Here is a 15,735-nt window from a genome sequence, read left to right as displayed (position 1 = left end):
CCCCTTTCTGAATTGTAGGAATTCTATGAACCATTTTTGTGCTATTTTCCTTGCCTGGGAATGTGATTCAAGATTTCTTAATTCATGTTCATGCAAAAGGATCTTAAGACCAGTAATTATCCTGTGACCTACTTATAGATCATTTCTAGAAAGTGGCAATGCTGAAGGTGGCATTTTGCTTAAGTAACAGTGTTGTTAGTGACATTTTAAGAAACTGAACATTATTGCCAAGTGAGAATTGAATGTTAGACACATGGGACCTAAGCAGTCTCTGTTCAGGAAAATTAAAACTGCATCTGTAACCTGAGATTTCATGTGAACGTTCGGCATTCACACAACGGTGTATTAACAAAAAGAAACCAAACTCGGAAGTTTCTTTTTAAGAAAATGTTTTATTGTACAACTTCAGTAAGCAAAGATACTCAGCACAGCAAAGATTGATCCAATCAATATTTTTATATAAACATAGTTGTATATAGTCACTTTATTTGAAAAAATTATGAATTCTTGCCGTGTACAAAATGGCAAAGCTGTACAACTCTGTGCACATTGTGCTTAACAAATGCAAATCAGTACAGCTCTATAACACTGCCTTGCCCCTTCAACAGGCAACAGTGTTCAGTAAACAGTTTATTGCATATCCAACATATGGTTCAAATCCACGTGTAAAAATACAAGTTAAAATGATAAAAAATACAGTGTGGATGAAAATAGCAGCTTTCAGTGAAAGTCTTGCACATTGTCCAGACAGAGTATATCGGCACAAAGTCTACTATTGTGCTTGTGTGTCATCTGCTTGCATAAACCCACCTACACCTTGTATTCTAATACATCCACGACCAGAATGATTTGTAATATTAAGAGTTACCTACAGGACCTTCTCAGGTGCAGAGCAGTTTGGATGATTTTTTAAAAATATATAATGCTTTGGTATTGACAACACTTAAGCTCAGAAGACAATATGATTTAGAGCTAAGAACAGAATTCCCTAAATTGAAGAGGAAAAGAAACACAATACATTTTTAATACAACACCCATCACCGATTTCTTTACAAATAGGGAAATGAACCATGGGGTGGTGGAAGAAAAAAGAAAATGTGATTCGGCATACAGAAAACCTTGTAGTAATGGAAAAGCTTGGATAATAGTAAATGCCAAATATTTCTTTCCCCATCTAACTGCCATAGCGAACACCTCAAATATACACCAGTTAGTTAAATTGCAGAGAAAATAAAACAATACACTGTTGGGACAACAAAACATCCAACATAACCTGCCACTTGATTTGCTAATTAGCTTTATAATCTGATTTGAGCATTATACCTATAAATATTGCAGACCGACCGTATTAATACCTGTATCAACCACTACACATTGACTTTCGTACTTCTGCCAGGAGGTAGGGATAGCTCAATAAAAGGAGAGGAGAGATGATCTAGTTCCTTTTAATTCGATCATTAAGAATTTTATTACACGTTGGTTCACGGATTTGAATTAACTATAATTATTTAGGAATCAGATCTTATCCATAATTAAACCAAATGGCCACATCAACACCAAAGCAAGCCCCTCAATTCTATGCATCAATGCTCGTAACATCAAAACATTGGTTTGGTTCCATGTATACAAAAAAAAAATCACTGGGAAAATAAGGTTTAAATAAGAGGAACTGGACAAGATTTCCTTCACCATTGTTTAGTCCTGTTTCCTTTGCTAAAGAACGGCAACATGATAAGAAAACCCAAGTGAAGCTGTTTCCTGATTCTAAGTGTACTTGACACAATGCATTTCTCCCACTCCTCAGTAACTGTTTTGGATTTATTTGGTGAAGACTAAAGCAAATGACAAATACCAGAAAAGGAATACATGTTTTGAACTTGGGTGATGCTCTGGCAATGGAAAGTTACGAAAATATTCTCAGTTCACATTTACAGTATCCAAATTATTTTGGCATTCAAATCCATTTCTGGGCTGGTGATATATTTTATTAAGTGCACACGACCTTTAAAATACACTAATATAGCTTCAACATCCACCTCTTCCCCTGATCCATCCAGACATTTGCTGATTAATAGTTTAGCAGCTCAAGCCTAGAAATAAAACAAACAGAGAGAACAGGCAGGCAAATCTGAAATACATAGTATACTAGAAATACAAACAGGTCAGTCAGCACCTGCAAAGTTCGGTTGATGGCTACTTTTAGGTATTGTTCATCGAAACCAATGAAAGGGCCGCACCTGAAATGTCCTCGTCAGTAACCTGCCATTTCACTTTATGGTCGCTGACCCACTTGTGCATTTCCTGAATTCTGTTTTTAACCCAGACTGTGAATGCTTAAAGTGGACTACGTTCCACACAGTTGGCTCCTTATATCAACATTCCCTTGCCAAGATTCATGTCACACTGCTTTTCACAAAATGGGAGGGAAACAATGCCTTAAATCACACGGACAACTTCACTGCATTCAAACGAGACTTTAAAAAATAAAATAGTCTAATTGTACGAACATAATCATAAAGAAATGACTGTATTACAACGCGCCCTCAAATATAAATTTAATTGTAGGATACGGCTACACAAATCAAATGGAGACAAGAGTGAATGAAGGGAGAGGGTTTAAAAGTGGTGGTGCAAAAATAGAGAGTGGAAATGGCACCAACCACCATTTGGAACTTATTGATTCGATTGGAAACCAAATTCACCCCTTGCACTGTATACAAGATCCACTATACCTCTCTACTATACTTGTGCAGTTACATATTAACTTGTTGTATTGTGCTTTGCCATGTGCATCAAAAACTAAATGAGCAATAAGCTTTGAAGGATCATTTTTAAAAATATACAATGGAAAAATATTCTGTGCCAGTTGGATGAACATTTAAAGGATACATTTGTACAAAGCTCATGCTACTCAATATAGTTTATAAGAGCAGCCTCCACCCCAAACAGAAAATAAAATGAAAACGTGCCAACAAACCACCTTAGGGGTCAGTCACAATTTTGAACATTTCATTAAGCAGAAAAATTAATGCATTAGTTCAGTGTTGGGGCTAGGAACATAGACAAGGTGACAAAGTCTCTAAACAGAAAAGCAGTGTGGAGACTGCTGTCATACCTGGAAAATTTAAACGGATCTTAACTATTTTAAAAAAGCAAGAAGCAGTATTTCATCCGCTGCCAAAATGGTAAATGATTTGATGATATAATCAAATGGCTGCACAAACAAAGTCCATGCTGAGGAAAACAATTATAAAAACAAGAAAGGCAGAAAGAAAAGCATATAGCTGCAAAGCAGACAGTGCTGATGACATGAGTGCCAGAAAGGGTTTGAAAGTGTTAAGATGAATGAGCATGCAGAACTGAAAGCTTAAACCACCCCCAATTAATGAGTGTTTCACTTACAGAAAGGCAAAGACAAACAAAAGGATGTTTAGTCAGGGGTAATTTTTCTAACCATTTGTTTTCCACCCCCCCCATAGAGCCTCTGATTGTTACACTCTTAGTGTGCGATGAGGAAGATGGCAAGGATACAAAAGGTACTATTTGCACACTTATAAAAATGTTTAAATTAAGGAGCTTTTCCTTATATATTATATGTATGATTCATAAGATTATAATTTGGCTTTCAGCTCTAATTGTGCTTTGCCCTCCCTCCTTTTAAATAGGACTTCCACCTCTTTAAAAATTCCTTAAAGATTGGTGCATCGTCAACTGTGCTCAGCAGTTGCAGCTGGTTGATGTGGGTGGTGTGGTAGTCCCAGCGTGCCAAGTTTGGAGCTGTACCAAGCATGAAATGGCGGAGATCATAGATTGTACCTGAGCCAGTGTCATACAGTGGAAGCATAGCTTTCAAAGATTCCATGCCTCGTTCATACAGTTTCTTAGCTTCTTGTCCTAGTTTCTCACCTGCAGTTTCTTTGAGGTCGTATAGACCCAGTAGAGAGTATATGAAACCATTCAGAACAAAAGAGCTGGGAAAAGTTGGGTATTCTTCATACCAATCATATTTATTCATAAACACAGCTTTTACCCCATGATCCTCGGATTTGAGGGTATAGGGCACTATTGCCCGCAATGCTGAATTGAGGTACACCTGCTCCTTTGTAAGCAAATAGGCCCTTACAAGTGTTGACATGGCTTGACCTTGTGCCATAGCCGAATACCAGCCAGGCTCCAAAGACTTAAAGCCCTCACCTAGTTTACGCGTGACCATAATTGGCCAGCCACCCTTTTCATCCTGATTTCTTACCAACCAATCGCTGGCAGCAAAGAAGGCAGGCATGTGTGCCGTGGTTGCTATTGTGATGTTGTCAATGAAGCCTTTTCCCTTGGCAACCAGCTTTATGACTTTCTTGGGCATTATTTTAGTCTGCTTTACAGCCTTGGTGTTGGATAAGCCAACTCCTTTCTTCAGGTCAGTTATCAGATCTCGAGTAATAGTATTCCAACCAGTTCGGGGGCCTATGCCATAGTAAATATCTTTATCTTTGAAGGCTATAAGTTGTGTGTTTGTGACATAGTGAATTGTAAACAGCTGGTTCTTTTCAGTTGTCTCCAGCACCACTGAAATGCTCCCATTTGTTAAGAATTTAATATCAAATGAAATGATGAAATCCTTTCCATTTCCTAACATCAGATAAACGCCATCCGAAGATTCTGAAAAGAAAAGAAATGATTATTATTAAACTGAAGCTTTTGTATAATACTTGAATCATAGAATCCCTACAGTGCAGGAGGCCGCCATTCAGCCCATCGAATCTGCCCCGACCCCCTGAATGAGCACTCAACCCAAGCCTACTTCTCTGCCCCATCCCAATAATCCCTTAACCTAACAAACACATCCCTGGACACCAAGGGGCAATTTAGCATGGCCAGTCCATCTAACCATCTTTGTACTGTGGAAGGAAACTGCAGGAATCAGATACCAGGAGAATGGGTAAACACGACACAGACAGTCATCCAAGGCCAGAATTGAACCCAGGTCTCTGGCTGTGAGGCAGCAGTGCTAACCACTGTGCCGCCCCGAACTGTGATAGTGTACAGTTTCTATTGGAATGTAAAATTAGATTTGTGAAAACATGTATATTTATACTACCAGTTCTATTCTTGACAATCACTCCAAATTTCAGAAAATCATCGCAGTGGATGCCATACCTATGCCATATCTTACCCCATAACTTTACAATATCCTTGGTTGAATCATTGAACTTTATATTACAGCATACAGGTTGGAATGTGGTGGAAGGTTTAATTTTAATCTCAGGGATTTCTCTAGATTTAGCATAGGATTTTGCAGATGTCTGGTATTTAAAATTACTTCTCTCAAACACCTAGGCAATTTTCAAAGTCAGGGATTCCAATTTCAATACAGATTATCCAAATCTCCTAAGTACTGTGCAAAATCCTATAATTATCGAACTTTAATTATCAAGTTTCATGAATTAGACCAATGAAAATAACCTACATATGCAATTCAGTCTTTTAACAGGTCGGAACTCAACCATTGCTGCACATTCACTAGATTCAATGCACGCAGATGGAAGCCATTTGCATTGTTTTAAAAGCTTGGATTTTTCAGGTCAGATAGCTTTGAGATCTCAGCCAACAAGGGAATAGATCTAAAATTTTATTTTAAAATTTTTGTTTAAAAAAAATCAATGTATAAATCATTTGAAAATCCATTAGTTAAGACACTCTAAATTGATTCGTCTGTGGCCTATGGGATCTTGAAATTACTTTGCCATCAATAAAAGGGGAGTCTTAGAAACATTCGACTTCATAACACAGTTTGTCCTCCCTTTTTACAATATCAAAAGCTGGAAACTTTTTCAGTTTTTCTGCGAAGACCTGAGGTTTCTGTGCTGACAATAATTACAGTAAGAAGTCTTACAACACCAGGTTAAAGTTCTTAACCTGGTGATGTAAGACTTCTTACTGTGCCCACCCCACTCCAATGCAGGCATCTCCACATCATGGCTACAATAATTACTTCATTTGTCTTTCTCCAGTAACAATGCATGAACACGTATTAATCAGTGAGATAAAATACCTGCAGTGGTGAACTGTTTTACATTGCTGGATCTAGTTTTGTCAAAGACTGTAGAGACTGTACAACCCTTTGGCACAGTCCAGTCATTTTGCCTTGTGCCTTTGTCTCTCTTCTCTGCGATTTCATACACTTCGGCATGTGGTGGTTTTTCAGTGAGGTTTTTACTGTAGTGACTTAGCCCATATTGTGCTATCTGAATAGGGTAGAAATAACCCTGAGGTCCCCACTGGGTGGACAAAGGAACACCTAAAGAAGAGAGGGGGGGAAAAAAAATTAGGACAAAGTTTAAAATAACTCCAGAACAATTAAATATAGTTTTTTAAAAATACTTTCTGAAGGAGGCACGTCAGAAAGGGCCTGGCCATTACAGATATATCAACTGCTTGAAGTGGAACACATTTATACACACGAATTAAAAGCAGGTTGACATTAATTCAAAAGGAAGGAATAAGATGGCAGGAGTGCAATTTTTCTCAATTGTTGCCACCAATTAGTTCCAAAATACTTCAATGGTCAACAAATTTGCCAACCATTGCACAGTTGATTTAGTTTTGAAATTGGTGGTTAATTCACACAAGCAAATTAGTTTGCTGGTGAAAAATCACCCCATTGAACAGTTCCCATTATCATCACAATTTTCTATCGACAAATCTCAGATTTAGTTTATAAAAATCCTTAATTTTATAGAATAAATGGTTGGGAGCAATCACATTAAACTGCGCAGAACGAAGATCCAATTGTATACCATTTAGAAGCCCTTTTAACCATTCTTGCTGAATGTCATGGGCAGATGTTTTAGAACCAAGTTAAGATGCTCTTTATAACAAACCAACCCACTTTCCACCAATGCAGAACTAAACAAAATACCTAAAGCAATACAATCTCTCACTATTCTGCAGTTTCATGGTAAGTGGGCAATGTAGACCATATTGTAAATGCACACTGCGTCATTAGTAAAACACCAATATTTACACGAACCACCAGAGCCAACAGCTGCAAGTACTCTCAATATGCAGCACTGTCACCCAATTACAAAAGTAGAAAATAGTTGAAATCCAGTTTAAAATATACTGCTGGATCAGTTTGATTTAATAAACATTATTCACAAAATTCTGGGAAGTCATTTAGACATGTAGAAAATTTGAATACAAGAAATCACACCAATTTAGGAGGTCACCAACAAACATGCATCTGCATTTGTGCAGTTAATTTAGCTCTTAAACACTTGTTAATCTTTTTTCTTTCAGTAAATTCTCTTAGTTTCATTATTGCACTGAGTAATTCGGGGTACTGCCTTACAGGAGCTTAACAAAGTAAGGGCAAAAACACGATTAAAATATGAACAGGAATTGTAGATTTTTAAAAAACTTTTGAACATCCCTGAGGATAATTGAACTAGCCTTTTCACTTTTTCCAGACTAAAGAATTGCCAAATATCAGGTAGGCGGGCAAGGGTGGGGGGGATGGAATTATAACCACTCCCCCCCCCCCCCCCCCCCCCCCCGGGCAAACAAAACAGGTGAGTGAGGCGAGGTAGGTAGTGAAAGGTTTCAAAAAGATACTTAACCTGCCCAGTTCAATTTTAACAACTATAGGCCAGATAGCATAACACCTGTCATAGGAAAAGTGTTAGAAGCCATTATTAAAGATTTCGGGCCTGATTCAGCGGAAGTCCCATTTTGGGCATATGTGATGCAGCTGCATTGCCGAGATTCACCCTATTATTCACTATTTTTTGGGCATTGGGGAGTTTCTCCCCAGCGAGGCTACACTTTAGTCAATTTCCTTCTGGCAAGCTCCTCGCAGATCTGGGTGCCAATTTGATCAGCAGTCTCAATCTCTGCACCTTTCTCACCTTCTGGGAACCCACCCAAACGCCACTGGAAGCCTCCGACACCTCCCTCTAATGGGCAAGGCACCCCCAGACCCGGACAGTGCCGAATAGCTCATTTAAATATAATTATCTGAATCATGTCGAGCGAAGGTGTGATCCAGATTGCGCGAGGAAGAGTGTGTCGGGTGACTTACGAACGGTCCGACACCCAATTTGGAGCTCTCGTAGAATCCACCCATTGACCCGGTGCAGACGCAAGTTGGTGGCTGAATCGCGTCCATTGTAGCAGAGCACTTGGAAAAAGTCAAGGCAATCAGGCAGAATCACATGGTTTTGTGAAAGGGAAATCATGTTTAATTTATTCAACTGAGTTCTTGAAGGAGTTACATGTGCTGTTGATAAAGGGGCACCTTTGGATGTACTGTATGGAAAACTTTCAGAAGCCATTTGATAAGGTGCCACATCAAAGGTTATTGTAGAAAACAAAAGCTCATGGTGTGTGTGGGGGGAGGAAGGTTCATATATTGGCATGGATTGAAGATTGGCTAGCTAACAGGAAACCAAATTGGCATAAATGGGTCTTTTTCTTGTTGGCAGGATGTGAGAAGTGGTGTATCATAGGGACCAGTGCTGGGGCCTCAACTTTTTACTATTTATATAAATGAAGACATAGCTGCTAAATTTGCTGATGACATATATAGATAGGCAGGAAAGTAGATTGTGCAGAGGATGTAATCAGACTACGCTGGGACACAAATAGGTTAAGTGGACAAAACTTTGGGAAATGTGAAATTGTCCATTTTGGCATAAAGAATAAAAAAGCTTATTATCTAAATGGCGAGAGATTGCAGAGCTCTGAGGTGCAGAGGGATCTGGGTGTCCTAGTGCATGAATCACATAAGGCTAATATACTGGTACAGCAAGTAATTAGGAAAGCTAATAGAATATCATTTATTGTGAGGGGAATTGATTACCAAAAAAAGGGAGGTTATACTTCAGTTGTAAAGGGCATTGGGGAGACCACATCGAGAGTACAGGTCTCCTTATTTAATTAAAGATGTTAGGAGACCTTCCTGTTGATTCCCTTATTTCCCATTTCTTTTACTTTGTTTCTAGCATTTTTGATCCATGTACACTTAATGGACATAAAGTTTTTAAGTCAAGCACTTTTAAGGAAACTCAAAAGTTGCAAAATAGTACTGTGCTACGAAGATTTAGATTTTGAACAGAAGAACTTTCTGGCACTTAGTTTGGAGGGATTCGGTTCGCCTGGTTGGCTGGTGGCCAATGGCAAAAGATTGTATTCTGCCCTGCTGTGAGTTGCTCTCTTTCTTTCTCCAAAAATGCTTCCTGCCTGCTGATTTTGACGTTGCAGGGAAGTCTTGAGATCCTGATGAATCTAGTGAAAACCATTACAGATAGAAAGCAAGAACATCCAACTGGAGGACTAGACAGAGTCTAACTGGAAGATATCCATCTTGGAACAGAGACCTTTATCCTTTTACTTCTCCCATTATTATTTTTTGCACCCCTCTTTCCCCTATGTGTTTGTCAGTGTGTGCAGAGGGTGGGGCGAGTTTAAAAAAGGGGTGTTAGGAAATCGATAATAGTTAACCAGTTGTATTTGCTTCCTTTTCAATTATAGTTATCGTTATTAACCAAACTTTTGTTCAAATTTACAAACTGGTGACTGTAGTTACTGGGGAGCCAAAGACTTTGGATATTTTCCAAGAACAAATGGTTAATTTGAATTGCATTGCAACTCTAGGTCAAAGGGCGCTGGAATTGACTGCACACTAGCCCAGGTTGTGATAACAATGTTAACAGGTCCCTGGTTCGATTCCCGGCTTGTGTCACTGTGCGGAGTCTGCACGTTCTCCCCTTGAATGCGAGGGTTTCCTTCGGGTGCTCCAGTTTCCTCCCACAAGTGCCGAAAGACGTGTTGTTAGGTGAATTGGACATTCTGAATTCTCCCTCTCTGTGTACTCGAACAGGCGCCGGAATGTGGAATTTTCATAGTAATTTCATTGCAGTGTTAATGTAAGCTTACTTGTGACACTAATAAAGATTATTATAAATCTCGGTGGGTGTTCACGGTGACGAACAGGCGGAAGTCCGGGTTCGGTATTAACTGTAGATATAAGCAAATTACTGCGGAAGCTGGAATCTGAAACAAAAAAGAGAAAATGCCGGAAAATCTCAGCAAGTCTGGCAGCATCTGCAGGGGGAGAAAAGAGCTAACGTTTTGAGTCCGATGACTCTTTGTCAAAGCTTTGACAAAGCTTGGAGTCGTCGACATAGTATGCCCTGTCACGAGGGTGGCGGGACCAAGGGCGGCGAATGGGCTGTTATCGCGTGGCCCTCTGGGTCTTGACACCCCTGCCATGCGGATTCAGCCCGTGCTCCACGGTTGCTCCGTGGCGGCTGCCACCATCTTTTGGGTGGCACCCCACTGCTGGGTCTCCCAGTCCTCCAGCCAGGATGGAGCTTGGCGGAATCTTACGGAATGCCCCAGATATGTCCCAGTGCGCCATCCCTTGCAGCTCTTGGATTCCTAGCTCCGTGCTTTCGTGGGGGACGGCAATCTCAATTGCCTGCTGGAAGGTCCGATGGGTTTTGGTCAGCAACTCCTCTGCGTGGTGGCATCCCAGATCCCATAGACAAAACGGTCACAAATGAATTAGCTCAGGGCAGGCCCGAACTTGCAAGTCTCTGCCAGCTTCCTTAAACGCACCACAAAATTGATTCATTTTGGGCTTGGGTGGTCGTGGAAACGGACGATCGGCGAACGATGAGTGGCGGATTTGGATTTAAGCGGTTTGCTACCAAGGCTGCAAAAGACAGAGAGTCAGGCATGGGATAAAAGCAAATTACTGCGGATGCTGGATCTGAAACGAAAGAGAAAATGCTGGAAAATCTCGGCAGGTCTGGTTGCATCTGTAGTGAGAGAAAAGAGCCAACATTTCGAGTCCGATAACACTTTGTCAAAGAGAGTCAGGCACGCCTGGGTGTGTCAAGCATTGTGTGCATCCGTTGGACTGCCAACTGCCATTAGTAGAGTTACAGTCTGCCGTTCATTTCCAATTATGATGTTGGTCTGAAAGAAAATTGCATACACTCCACATATTAAGCCCAATTATCATTACTCACATCAAAGACCTCCAACTTTCCAATATATGAGGCACCTCGCTCGGTTTAGGCAAGGCCTCTTGTGTCCTCGACAAAGTGGGTCCGGGTATGGAACACCCGGTGTCGGCAGCAACTCTACTTCAGCCTCATCGCAGTGTAGAGTCTAACAGGCGAGAAACACTCATAGGACACTCACAGGATACAAAGAAAGACCCACGCCCCGAAGAGTCACCCTCCCCGACATGCACTCAGACCAGGGTTTTTTACACTGCGGAGCCTTCCCTGTTAAGGGCGTAGCTCCGCCCCCAATTACCAGGGGAGTTCATACCAGTTACGAATTAATATGAATCAGATGGTGCACACTCCCCTAGTTCCCAGGAAGTCATAACACACAGCATGTCTTTTTTTGTAGCAATATTTATGCAGTAAAGCAAGTCAATTTCAAAATCTAAGCTTTGAGATATCTTCAGTTGATTATTCAGGTTTATTTGCTGAAATAGCTAACCAGTAATTACATTCAAGATGTTGGCACAGAGAATTTCCCTCAGTAACTTATGTTGCTCTTGACTTTTGGGACTCGCTAATACAACTTTCAACCTGCTGAGCAAAATTATAGCATTTTTACATCAATTCTCATTATCCCTATCACTTCATTAGTTAATGCCAAAATACTCCTTCAAGGTTTTAAAGATTGCATTCTGGAATGTGCAACATTGAGTTCTATGGAGTATTAACTAGATCCATTAAAATGGAATGGGAAATGGATTGAAAAATAGTTTATTACTGTATATTGCTTTAATTATTAAAAAAATTGCACTATTATTTTCAAATCCAGTTATATAAAATTTAGTGAGTCTGATGTCACAGGATGGAATCATATGGTATTTTTTCCAAAGTGTTGGCTCCACTCAGAAAACCAGGGAGAATCGTATTTCCTGATCCTCACTGTATTTTCCCTGTGCGTTGAAACGGTTTACACAGGAACAGGTTTTTTATTATTTTAGGATGGTCTATCATCTCATCTCAGGGACATAGAAGCATACCAGCAGAATTTGAACATTATCTGATGGGAGAAAAATCCGCAAATGTTGGTGCTGTGTCTCAGGATATACCATATTGAGGATGCATCAGAGTGGCAAATTAATCATCCACGTAAGATTGGACACAAGATACTACTCTATTAGAATTAACTCAAGTTCATATTCAATAATATTGCAATTTATATTTGCATTAATGTAACTCCTTCCTCCATCCCAAAGTCACAGCCAAAGAATTATCTTGAACTGCAACCATGCCGGGAAAGTTGGTAGCAAATTTGGTAATATAAAACCACCCAAAAACAACTAACGAAAGGCCAGTTAATATCAGTTTTTGGTTCAAAGGCAAAATACTCAGGCTGTTGGAAATCAGAAATAATAAGAGAAAGTACTCAGTAGGGCAGGCAGTATCTGTGGAAAGCCAAAAAGAGCTGACGAACTGAATTTTATCTGAAAGAAAATGCAGCTAATGCGTCAGAAATCTGGGACACGATTCAGCGCCTTCGTCGCTCCCGACTTGATGTTAGGACGAGGTCATTGAATCTCTCGAGACGCCTCTCACGAGTTTCACGACACTCAAAACATCTCGATCTGGATCTCTCCATTGCTGAGCATGATCCAGATTAGCATATTTAAAGGAGGCATTAGGATTCAACAGCGCCTGGGACTCAACAGCCCTGCCTGGGCACCGTTTAGTATTGGTCCCCAAAAACGTGGACCAGGCATAACGGGAACCTGGGATGGGGTGGTGTTCCCAGGCCATTGGAGACCCCCGGGTGGTCTGGGTAGGATGGCACCCTGGCTCTCCCCCTGGCACCCGGATACCTTGACATTGCTGGCCTGGCACTCTGTGCCACCCTGACATTGCCATGGTTCCCAGGTGGCATGACAAAGCCACCAGGCTGACAGTGCCAGGGGTTGGGCCCGGGGATCTTGCCAGATGGGAGAGGGTCCTGTGGGTCTCTGCAAGGTTTGGGGGGCGAGGCCAAAAGGGGTGGGGGGAAGAAATTGGGACAGCCAGACAAAATGATGCCCTGATCTGCGAGCAGCCTTTCCTGCTAGAAATCCCTCCCAAGTGCTGCCTTGGTGGAGAGAATCTCCCTGAGGCCAAAACAAATTTCAAAGTGCCGTTGAATAGCGAGATGTTTCTCGCTGCTGCTGTTGCTGAGAGTCACCGTTCAACGGACTTTAACGCAACTCTGAATTGTAATAATAATCTTTATTATTGTCACAAATAGGTTTCTATTTACACTGCAATGAAGTTACTGTGAAAATCCCCTAGTTGCCACACTCCGAATCCTGTTCAGGTACACGGAGGGAGAATTTAGACTGTCCAATTCACCTAACAGCTCGTCTTTTGGGACTTGTGGGAGGAAACGGGTGCACCTGGAGGAAACCCACGCAGACACGGGGAGATCGTGCAGACTCCGCACAGACAGTGACCCAAGCCAGGAACTGAACCAGGGTCCCTGGCGTTGTAAAGCTATTGCACCCCTGTTTTTACCCAAATTCACCTTTAATTCACTCATTTCCAGCCAGGTGTTGAACAGGCAATTGACCTGATCTAAGGAGGTGCGTTGCAGCTTTAAACATGTTGATGAGTATGCAAGACTCATCGGCATGCAGTTTTTGTAAATTATTAATGTTGGCTGGGTTTCCTGGACAACCTCAGGTTCCCCCAAGGTGAGGAAGCAGATTCAGAGTAAAAAGACATCAATTACTTCCTGGTTCCAGTACCTGCTTGAGGAGGCTCGGTGAGCAGCTACATCCCCAACAACAGTGGCCCCCAATCCTTTCATCCAACCCTCTCCAGCACCGCCCGGCCTCCCACCCTCCCAGAGGCCCCAATCACTCTGTGAAAATCACAACCCCTGGGTGGCACAGTGGTTAGCACTGCTGCCTCACCACACCAAGGTCCCAGCTTTGATCCTGGCCCTGGGTCACTGTCTGTTTGGAGTTTGCACATTCTCCCTGTGTCTGCATGGGTCTCACTCCCACAACCCAAAAGATGTGCAGAGTAGGCGGATTGTCTATGCTAAATTGCTCCTTAATTGGAAAAAAATAATTCGGTACACTAAATTAAAAAGAACACAATTCCCAACCTCAGCCTTCAATGTCCCTTCATCGTACTCACTGTGGCCAATCTTGTTTCACCCCCCCTATGACCCCGAAACATCCTGCAATGAATGCCAATAGTCCCCTACATTCTTTACTAGCTTCCATAGTCAGGGAGTGACTCCCTGTCCAACTGGAGACCCAGATGTCCATCAATCACTGCCAACACTAATACACTATGGAAAATGGATTCCAGAGGCTGTATTATTCAAACAGATGTGATGATGGAGAAACTGGGAGAATGGAAGAGAGTTCTTACATTAAGCAGGGTGGGAGGAGGTATAATCGAGGTAGTTGGAAAGCAACAGATTCTGTAGGTTACATACAGGCTGAAAAAATACATCTACAAGGTAGTTCTGTTTCTGGATCTTGGAAGGGAAGTAGAAGCAAGATTTACAGGGTTGGGGCGACGAGTTTGGAAGCCAAGCAGTGGGGATAGGTAAAATAAGATTTCCAAAGGAGATGAAGTAGGGATGGTCTGGGGAGTGATGGTCATGTTTTAGTGGGAAGAGAGGAAGAGATGTTAGAGAGTTGGTGTTCAGCCTCCACAAGATGAGCACTACCCCTTGCCAGCAGGTTTGATGACAATCTTGGTGTTAGAACTCACAGAAAGGGCTACTATAAGGCCAGAGGGATTTATACTAGAACAAATGAGGGATTTAGAAAAATTGAGATGGCTGATCATAAGTTTTTGGTGACACAATATACATTTTCTGAAAGAAATCTATGAATAATTTGAGACATGCCATATAGAATAGAATCAAAGGCACGGAGACAGGCCCTTCGGCCCAAACTGGTTCATACCAACCAAAAAGCCCACCTAAGCATAGAGTTCATAGAATATGATAAGTGTAGCAGGTTTGGAAGGCAGAGATGATATGGACAAAGGACCAAATGTGAAACCAACGATGTCCACGATAGGAGGAACACAACTCTTGAAAGATTACAGAGACAGTGTTCCACTGGACTTTTCCTTTGATGAATGGCAGATCTGCATAAATTTACAGAACAAATGTTTTTTAAAAAGCAAGACAGTACTATGTGCATGGTATAAGATTATGGGCTACCCTATAGCTTACATGATCAAAAACAACATGGACAGCAATGATGGAAAGTACAACTTATTACAAATCAAGATCTTGACTTCTGTATATGCTGATCTTATGACCAGGAGCTACAACTATATATGTCATCACCTTAAAATGAATTGAGGTAATTATTTGCGCTATCTTTCATATGAATGATAAAAGTCTACATAACACCTTTCTTGCTGAACAAAGACAGATATTTTTATTGCATTACTAGGTCAACCGGGCCCAAAATTAATGGTAATTTATTATTTTAAAATTTTGAGAGGTTTGGAGCTCTAATCTTCACAAAGTGCACAACCAGAAATTTAAAAAAGGCCAAGCTCCTAACATACGTTCAGCAGAAATTTGATGGATTCGTTTCAAGACAATTAGTACATCAACCTCTACTGACGTAAAAAATTGCTACAGCGCCCACGATACAAGAATGTTTGCACAGCAAATTATATTATAGCATTCTAAAGAGATTATATGCAATTTGGA

General features: G+C 41.0%; 1 protein-coding gene across 3 annotated transcripts in view; it reads right to left on the bottom strand.

The window, feature by feature from the left end:
• Nucleotides 1-372: 372 nt before the first annotated feature.
• LOC119975267 (D-glucuronyl C5-epimerase-like) overlaps nt 373-15,735 on the bottom strand; it is a 116,183-nt gene continuing 100,820 nt past the window's right edge. For all 3 annotated transcript variants that reach the window (XM_038814973.1, XM_038814972.1, XM_038814971.1), the window contains 2 exons: nt 6,050-6,295; nt 373-4,656 (listed from right to left, as the gene is read on the bottom strand). In XM_038814973.1, the coding sequence (XP_038670901.1) occupies nt 3,632-4,656; nt 6,050-6,295 (1,271 nt within the window). In that variant the 3' untranslated portion in view covers nt 373-3,631. The remainder of the gene's footprint in view (nt 4,657-6,049; nt 6,296-15,735) is intronic.

Source organism: Scyliorhinus canicula, chromosome 12 (genome assembly GCF_902713615.1).
Source record: "Scyliorhinus canicula chromosome 12, sScyCan1.1, whole genome shotgun sequence".
Taxonomy (NCBI): Eukaryota; Metazoa; Chordata; class Chondrichthyes; order Carcharhiniformes; family Scyliorhinidae; genus Scyliorhinus; species Scyliorhinus canicula.
This window is presented reverse-complemented; position numbering and strand designations above follow the sequence as displayed.